Genomic DNA, 9,092 nt, shown 5'->3' with positions numbered 1-9,092 from the left:
ATATGTGATATGTGTAGTTATAGACAAAATATATAATTTTAATAGTTAATTTTAATGTGTAAATAATATTTAAAAAAAATTAAAAATTTCATCCAATCATAGAAAGCCTCACTAGCTTGGAAGTTGGAACCGTTGAGCTGTATCTATTATTAGTTTATCACCCATGACTAGGGACCAATGTTTCCTTCAATGTACCTAGTGGGACCAAAATTGCAAAATATAAAAAGAAAAAAAAATATGTTTACTTTTTTATTTTTGAATCACTTGTATAACTAATTATGTTTATTTTTAAATATGTCTGACTTGGAGACACTTTGATAGATAATATAACTAATTTAAAATTTTAATATTTAAACAAAAATCGAACTCTAATACTCGGTGAAAGAAAGATGAATCTCTTTTATTTAACCAAGGAATATTTAAATGATATTGTTGAGTGAAAACTGAAAAGAGAAAAAATCATTCAATATTGTTGAGTTGAATGGGAAAAGTAATTCCAAATGAAAAGTGATGAAAATCCAAGCAAGTGAATTTCAGAACTTATACTAAAAAGTGAGTTTTGTATCAAATCCCTTGGACTGCAATAATAATAATAATGTTAGGGAAACAAAAAAAACAGTGAGAACTTACCTTATTCAGCATTTATTAATTGTCACAACAATTAATAAATGCTAAGTAAGGTAAGTTATGGCTGTTTTTGGCTGATTTTCTTTAGTTACCAAACATTTCCGTAATAATAATTAGGTTTAACAAACAATTGTATTGTAGAAATGTTTCTAAGTGGATCAAATCTAATTGGAAAAGTAACCCAAAGTTTCTGCCACCTTATTTATTGGGCATCCTATTTATAGATTTCAGAGATTTTAACTTGAGAGACAGAAAAGATGAATAGTTGAGCAAAGTAAAGAATGTGATTGGAGCATTGTTTTGGGGTTTGATTGATTGTGATTTGTGAGACAGAAGAGAAGATGAGTGAGCAACAGCCACAGGAAGTTACTACATTGCTCATGAGGCGCTGCAAGGTTGTTTGGCGCCTTCTCCTTCTCTTCAATTTCGCCCTTGGAGGTTTCTTAATTTCTTCTTTTTCTTAATTACATTCTATTTCATCCTTTTACTGCCGTATATTATAACCCATGCTTACTTAGCTTCTCATATATTCTCACTCACGAATTCGTTACCTTCTTATGCTTTCATGCCTTGCATGTGTTTGATATATTGACAAAGACAACTTTTGTCACATTCTTCAATTTTTTTTACATGTGTATTTTACCCCCAACTTGCACCTGCTTCATCCTAACCTTGATCGCCAAATTAATGATTTCATTTCATGATTTCATTCATCATGTGATGGAAAATTCTCAACCTATATTAGTTTGGCCTTAACTCTTTATGATGTTGAACTAGCATGAGATTATATCCTGTTCCAAATAAAAGAACATAAGCATAATTCATTGCAACAGTTAATGTTCTGAAAATTATTTAGATGGATGCCTTAATTTTATGACTAACATCTCGCTTTAGTTCATGGATCACATTCTGCTTTGTTGCTACATGATATGTATTCCCGGCAGCTTATATATTCGCCGGAGTGCAATTGCGAGAGTTGAAGGAGAATCGTCGAAGGAAATCACATAGATTGCACAAGGGCAGAGCAAGTTCTGAAGTCCCTAAGGATCCTATCACAGCTTCAGTGGATTGGAATTACGACGATCTGTTGGTCCCTGCCACGACGCCTGTGGCAGCGCGCAATCCTCTCCTTGAGGAACAACAACGTGAAGTGCTCCTGTGGATGCTGCAAGAGAAAAGAAAAATGAAACCTAAGGACCGGGCAGAGAAGAAACAAATCGATGAGGAAAAGGCCATTCTCAAAAGGTTCCTGCGTGCAAAGTCCATACCAAAGTTTTAGTGTTTCAAGGTCAGTTATATTACATGACCATACTAACAAACTAGCATTTTATAAACTCTGGTTTGTTTTTGGCAATCAAGTACATTTTATGGCATTGCACTTCCAATAACTTTTATGTTTGGTGATGACTCATGCCTTGTATAATTACCTACCACCCTCAGCATTTGGGTGTTATGTAGATTCATTGTTTACCCCATTGAATGAACACATACACACACCGTGTGATTGGTTATAAAATTAATTTAACAAGAAAAATAAACGATCAAGATCCTCTCCTTTTCAAATGAACAGGAAAAGATCATGATCACATCTTTTATTGAATAGGATATTCTGCTCTTCATTTGTAGCGTATGTGGAGGATATAAATGTTGAAGTGTATGTATATAACATGCCTCTACCCCGTTCACAAGGAATATGGGACTATATGCGAGAATATTATCCCGTTTCTTCTTCAAAAGCAACCTTCATTTACAATGAGAACCGCTATGTCCTTCTAGCTGTGTACTGAGTACTCAAGTTTTGTTCTCCTAACATGTGATATCTCTTGGTTGTGTGTGACTCTGAATGAGTGAGGTACTGGCAATTGTGATGAGTAAATTCTTCTATACTGAAAATCAACGTGGGAGAAAGAGCCACGTAATGGCAAATGAAGACATAAGAAAGGATAGTGATATTAACAGCAGAATCTGACTGGGCATGTGCATATTTGTGGCGAACTTATCACGGGAGAAATACTCAACACATCAATCTTCCAAGTGGGTCACTCTGTACAGCCGAAATGCCTTTTTCTTCTACTCAATAACTTAACCGTTAACATCTAGCAAGAGTTAGGCAGCATTCGGGAGAGAGACTAAGACTTAGAGACAGAAACTAAATTAAATCTCTGTATTGTATTATGTTTGTTGTAAAATATACAGGACTGACTTATGTCTTAATATCTTATTTGGTAGGAGTAGGTGTAGTAATGAGGTGAGGTTTTAGGAGTAAAATGGAGATAAGGTTGGAGAGATAAGGATGGTGGAAGGAGTAGAATAAAAATTAAAAAGTGTTAGATGAGGTTATTTTTAAAAATAAATGTTATTAAAGTTTCAGTTTCCATTCTTAAAGGGATTAAAATTGTATATCTCGAGACTGGAATTTTAGTTATAATCTCAATTCCAGAATCTAGTACCTTAAAGTTTTTGAACCACACTCTGTTATTGAAAGTACTATTTATCTATGATGTTACAAAATCCCTAATCTATTGCTGACAAACAAAAAGAAAACGGTAACATCTAGCAGCTTAGCATTTTAATTTTGAACAAGAGATGAAATATTCACTGTTTGGCCATCAATGCAGAGGAGTTTGAATTATGCCAGTTGTACTTTTGCTTGAAGTTGACAATATAGCTCATTACTCTCTTGTCCGGCCAACTCACAAAGTTCTTGTTTCTATTGAATTATATCTGTAATGCCAAAAACCATCGAATCCCTGGACCCTAGCAGTAGATAAAGTTACCACAACCACTATAAGTCACTTAATTAGCAACCACATGGTTTTTCTTCTCTTCATCTTCTTAGTCTATTTAAGAGTCCTATAATTCATGGACCTTGGACGATCTTCGTGCACCATAAAAATCACAAATTTAAGTAAAGATTAATTTTTGCTTCAACGCAATTTACCCGAAGTGCTTTAATAACTTCATTTATACCTATCAAAATCGAGTTATTTTATGGGTACAACAACAACGAATAAACTGGCCTTAAAGCCACTACTATAAAATAACTAATCATATACCACAATATATTTTAATGCACTAGTACACGTTTGGGAATTTTCCAAAATCCAATAAAAGGAACTTTCGGCTACAATCCTATGGAAAATTACGCTATCATCCGTCACCATGACTTTTCTTCTCCCTATCCTAGGAGTTGACCGGTTTTCCATTCAGCTTGGGGAAAGGGTCTTGCTTGCTCAATACAACCACTTTGCTTTTATGGGCAAAATAACCCTTCATGAGATTCTTATATATCAGAATGGCCATTATACACTCTACCTGCAAAGCATCAAATATTTATTATTATTTTTTTCTTTTCAAAAAAACTCTGAAAATGTTATTTATTTGATTTGTTTAATTTTGAAAGAGATAAGCAGAAGTAGGAAAGGAAAGAAGAAGAATTTAAAGAGATCACCTCTTCAACATCCATGTCAATTTCAAGCCATTTCAATGCTTTAACAATAACATCCAACTTCACCTGATGGGCTTTGCTTGGGTCCTTCTGCTTTTGAATAATGTAACTGCCATTTGAAATCAGTGATTCAAGTAAATATCAGAATCATCTATCAACACACATATACAGTGAAATGGAGATACAAAGGTGAATATGGATACTTACATCTTCTTTACTAATCTCTGGTATACTTGAAGTTCCAACTTCTCTAGGACAAGATATACGCCTGATCTCAAGAACCTACAAAATATGTGAACCAAATTATTGTCTCTAGGGTCTAGAACAAATTTGGAACAATTCTGTTAGGGACAGAGCTCCTAATGGAATTAAAGTTTACAAAAGAAGGAGATTCAAGAGTATTTCAGGTAGTGTTAGAAATATGACTAACGCCGTGGTGGCTGAGGGGGTCTCTAACTGATAGCTAAGCTGGACAGAGTGTGAGGAATGTGATGATTGCATGTGAGTGCATAAAACCGTTAAGGGGGGATAGGGATATTTGTAGGGATGTGAGAGTTAAGGAGGTAAGCTGAATATTGGTTGGAATTGGGAGAGTAAAGCTGCTCCAGAGTGCTCCGTGTTTTCCTTTCTTTTTTGCCTTTCTTTCATAAGTTTTCTTCTAAATTCCTCTTCACTAATTTCAGTGATAAATACAATTATCATTTCCTTCTATTTGTTCTCTGTTGTCAAATTCCTTATCAGGAAACAAGGATGAGCAATCCTACCTGTTCTCATGATCTTGGAGTGCACGCCGAAGAAGCCGAAGATCCCCCCTTCTGAGAGCTTGCACAATGTCACTGTACTGTCCAACATTAGAGGATGTTATTTATATTGAAACTTCATAGGCACATAAACTTTTGTATAAATGAGACCTATCAAAGGAATCTGCAAAGATTTCTTTTTGAATTTACCTTTCAATTTCATACCAAAATAACCACATTAATAATAGGGCAGCATGCAAAATTTTCTTGATATGTTCATTCTGTTCTAATCTGTCTGAAGTAGCTCTCCATTTGGCAGTCATTAAGTATAATTGGCTACAACTTACAATGTAAGATAATTGATTCAACCACCCTAACTTATAAGTTATTTTGCATTTGCCACCCGAATTTATTGCAATCATCTCATCTACTTTCCACTAATAATTATCAGTTATATCCTTATATTCTTGTTTTGGTTATGAAACCAAAAATATACATCCATTACCATGAGTGTGTTCATGAAAGGTTCTAACATACCTCAAGCAGACTGTACTTCTCCAAAAGCATATTTGTAGGTAATATGCCTATTGAAAGCTTCACCGGGATAAGATGTTTAAGAATCATCCTGTGTGAAACAAAAACAATTATCCAATCATCCTCAGACCAATGTTTAAGGATTGTTCATCTAAATAAAGGTGCATCTTTACAGTGGCTTTATGGCTGCAAGCACATCCTAGACAACCTACTAAAACCCCACTTCATTCAAATACAATGTACACAGTTGGCACACCTGAACAAACCTTATATTGGCTTCACTCCGTGAGTTGCAATGCTCTAAGGCATATGATAATTTATGATCAGCCTGTCAAGGTGCACATTGAAATTGAAGAGGTTTCAGCATTCATTTATTTTAGCTAACATATTGCAAGCTTACAGAAATGTTTATTGAAAGTTAGCATCAACTAAAAACTACATACATCAGAGGTAAATTGCAGAAAACTACAAAGCCAACAAACATTGCAGAAGGTATCACAACACAGACACTGTAAATAATTTTAACCGAATGTGGATTACTTACTGCAGGAAAATTTTCATTGAAAACTTCAAGACGACCAGTATAGTACATGTAAGTAACCTGAAACACATTAAAAATATAAATCATCTAGAGAATATATTGTATATGCATATAGAGAAGATGCATACATAAAGTAATCCAACTCTAACCTTGTCTCTCTTAGGAAATTCCTCAAAGTCAAATATGCGTGCAGTTTCAATACTTCGTATCACACTACGGCAAAGATGAACTGTACCCAACTACAAAACCATTCATAGAAGAAAAATTCAAGTTATAAATTAACACAAAGATGTCAATAATATGAAGCACGGTACAACATGAAACACTGTTCAATTGGACAAACCCGGTATGAATTTTACTTATGGTGATGTTTCAGGCTATATAACTATGGTATAATGTTTTCTCCAAGCAAAAAATGTAAACAAATTTATAACGCAGGTGGAAGTATTTCGATGTGTTCGTGAAATGGTCTACATGGATTACAGTTATAGTAACTATTACAAAGTGGCCCCACAATTCCTAAATGTTCAGTTAGTTTAATCTTGGCCAGAACCTTTCTTTGTGACCCCAGTAAAGATATCATGCATTTGATAAAATCCAGATGCTCTAGATTCGGACCAGCATTGTGTATCAACTATCAAGAGATTAGATGGAAAAAAAAGGAGTGGAAGCATTAGGTAACCATAAATACCTTAAAGTAAATCTTGAACAACTGGCAAGTTACATATAGTGCCCCAACACGCTTAGAACCTTTTCCCTGTTATTGCAAGCAAGCCAATAAAGGAGTGCAATGATTCCCCCTTGCTCACTCACACACACACACACACATATATATATATAACAGTAACCGATATGTAGAAGAATACTTACCGCAAGAACACCAAATACTTTCATAAGGAAGGAACCAGCTCCTTTCAATTTCTCCGGGGATTTCCCATTCGAAGCTAACTCTCTATCCGCCTAGAATAGCACAAAACCTCACAGAAAACTTCCAGAATATTTGAAAAAAGAAGAAAAAGAATGAAATGTAAATCGATACCTTCTCGGCAAGAACCCTAATATCATAAACAATGGCATATAAAGCCTCCATAGCCCAAGCAGATTCCCAATTTCGAAACTCCTGTATAAACGCACTGAAACACACACCAATAAAGATTACGAGATAAAAATTCGAATGAAGAAATAAAGGGAATAGGTAAGGAAGGGTTACTTGGCGGCTTTTTCAAAGGCGGTGTAGGCTTCGAGCAAATTCGATTGACGGTAGCTCTGGAGGCAGCGGAAGAGAGGGAGGATGATGTCAGAGTACTGGCCGTAGTTGTCGGAGTTCTTGAGGAGCCTTGGGGCGTCGTGGAAGATGTTGAGGGCGTCGGCGAGGGAGAGAAGGAAATGGGAGTCGGACGAGACGGCGAAGAGTGACTTCAACGAAGCACCGTCTTGGGACGACACGGCGTCGGAGAAACGGTTGAGGTACTCCGTGATCCTTCTATGAGCTTCCCCCATGCTCATGTAAGCCATTCTTCACACCTTCCCAGCTTCCGATTCAGCAAGATTCAAGCTTGTGTGTAACTGTAACCCTCTTGTTACAGTGAATGCTACTCCTTTTTTTTTTTGGTCTTGGGCTCAAAACTCTCGTTCCTTCTTGGGCCGCAAAATCTCAACTCTCAACTAGTTTTTGGACTTGAATCTGAAGTAACTTCCAAATCCTCTTATTCAGTGTCAGCCCAGAATTTTGGGCTTCCGCCTCAATCACTTGGCCCGTTATATTGGTGCCCAAAAAAAAGAAATAGAGTAAGATATAAAAACCATGTTTGGTTGATCTAATGGTTAGCTCACTAGTCCGTTTATACAAGTGACGGAGGTTCGAATCTCCCGCCTTGTGCATAAAGCAATCTATTGGTCATTGACAAACCCCTAAATGGAGCTCCAATCCGTAACAGATTAGTCATTAATTTGTCGGATAAGGAATACCGTGGGAAACAAAAAAAACAAAAAAAAAAACAAAGAGTAAGATATAAAAGATTAATTATTTAGAAAATGTTTTAGGATGAGCATTTTGGAGAAGTTCATTAATTTAGAGAGAGTTAGTTCAACATAAGTAAGTTGATTGTTAGGCAAATGTCGCATGCAAGGTATTATAAACACTTTTATAGTGTTACCTTAATAAACCCTAAACCTCAATCACTTGGCTCATTATAGTGTTACCTTATTTAGAGAAAGTTGTAATTAAAAAAAAGGTTAAGATAATGTACATATATTTGTGTGTGATTATTTTAGGAATAAATAGAGAAGTAAGATATAAAAGATTAATAATTTAGAGCATTTTTTAGCCTGAGCATTTTGGAGAAGTTCATTAAATTAGAGAGAGCTGGTTTAACATAAGTAAGTTGATTAGGCTAATGTCACATGCAGGTATTAATCAACACTTTAGATACCGAAATAATGATGGCTTTGCTTTTGTCTAGTTAATAATGCTATACGCAGCAGGTATTAAGTGATGGTAAATGTTATGGTATCTAGTCACCAAAAAAAAAAATTTATGGTATCTAAAAAGTGGTGTCTATTTATTAAAAAGGATTAAAAATTAATATTTAATTTAAAAAATATAAAAATAAAATATTTTAAAAAATTTAAAATTTACCATAAAAAGTAAGTTAGGTAAAAGTTAGACAATAATTAATAAGCATCATAGAATTGGTCTTAAGTGATTGATGAGTAAGTGCAACAAAAGAAAAAATGATTAAGAGAGATTGTTACAAACTTGTGGCGATTTGTCAAATGAGGAATGGAACGTGGTTAGGATTTAGGAAGTTAATCAAATCTTAGTTCTCTCCACTTAGTTGAAAATGGGAATGATTGAGAAACTTAAAGTTGGAAGCGTAGGGCCCATTCTCTGTATACCAACCACATAAGCGGTAGGAACTTGATAAGACCATTGATCATCTCCTTTTTTCTCTTCTACTTCTCTGTTTTTCAGAGTAGCATGCAGGACAAAGCGAGCCGATTGCATTTAGTTTCAACACCATCTACAATGCCTGCAACTAGCAATTATCTTATTCTTATACTCTTATATTAAATTATTCAAAATATAAACCGAAAATAGTGCTTTCTATATATATTTTTTTCTACTCTCATCTTTCCCCTGGTTGCTCTCTCTCTCTCTCTAGTCTTTACTCGACAACTACAAGTAATGAAAATTATTATT

At 35.0% G+C, this 9,092-nt stretch overlaps 2 protein-coding genes across 2 annotated transcripts; one reads left to right on the top strand and one right to left on the bottom strand.

The window, feature by feature from the left end:
* LOC107643003 lies at window positions 750-2,232 on the top strand. The gene is made up of 2 exons (XM_016346541.2): window positions 750-1,065; window positions 1,572-2,232. Exons 1-2 carry the CDS (start codon window positions 969-971, stop codon window positions 1,904-1,906), a joined length of 432 nt encoding a protein of 143 aa, XP_016202027.1. The 5' UTR covers window positions 750-968; the 3' UTR covers window positions 1,907-2,232.
* LOC107642985 (enhanced ethylene response protein 5) lies at window positions 3,564-7,502 on the bottom strand. Its single transcript, XM_016346516.2, has 12 exons — window positions 7,101-7,502; window positions 6,930-7,023; window positions 6,761-6,850; window positions 6,582-6,647; window positions 6,040-6,129; window positions 5,894-5,950; window positions 5,616-5,677; window positions 5,353-5,440; window positions 4,840-4,916; window positions 4,283-4,357; window positions 4,079-4,184; window positions 3,564-3,942 (listed from the first exon to the last, which is right to left on the bottom strand). Exons 1-12 carry the CDS (start codon window positions 7,403-7,405, stop codon window positions 3,811-3,813), a joined length of 1,242 nt encoding a protein of 413 aa, XP_016202002.1. The 5' UTR covers window positions 7,406-7,502; the 3' UTR covers window positions 3,564-3,810.

This window comes from Arachis ipaensis, chromosome B01 (genome assembly GCF_000816755.2).
Source record: "Arachis ipaensis cultivar K30076 chromosome B01, Araip1.1, whole genome shotgun sequence".
Classification (NCBI taxonomy): Eukaryota; Viridiplantae; Streptophyta; class Magnoliopsida; order Fabales; family Fabaceae; genus Arachis; species Arachis ipaensis.
Note: the sequence above shows the minus strand (reverse complement) of the source record. Positions and strands in the feature narration are given on the sequence as shown.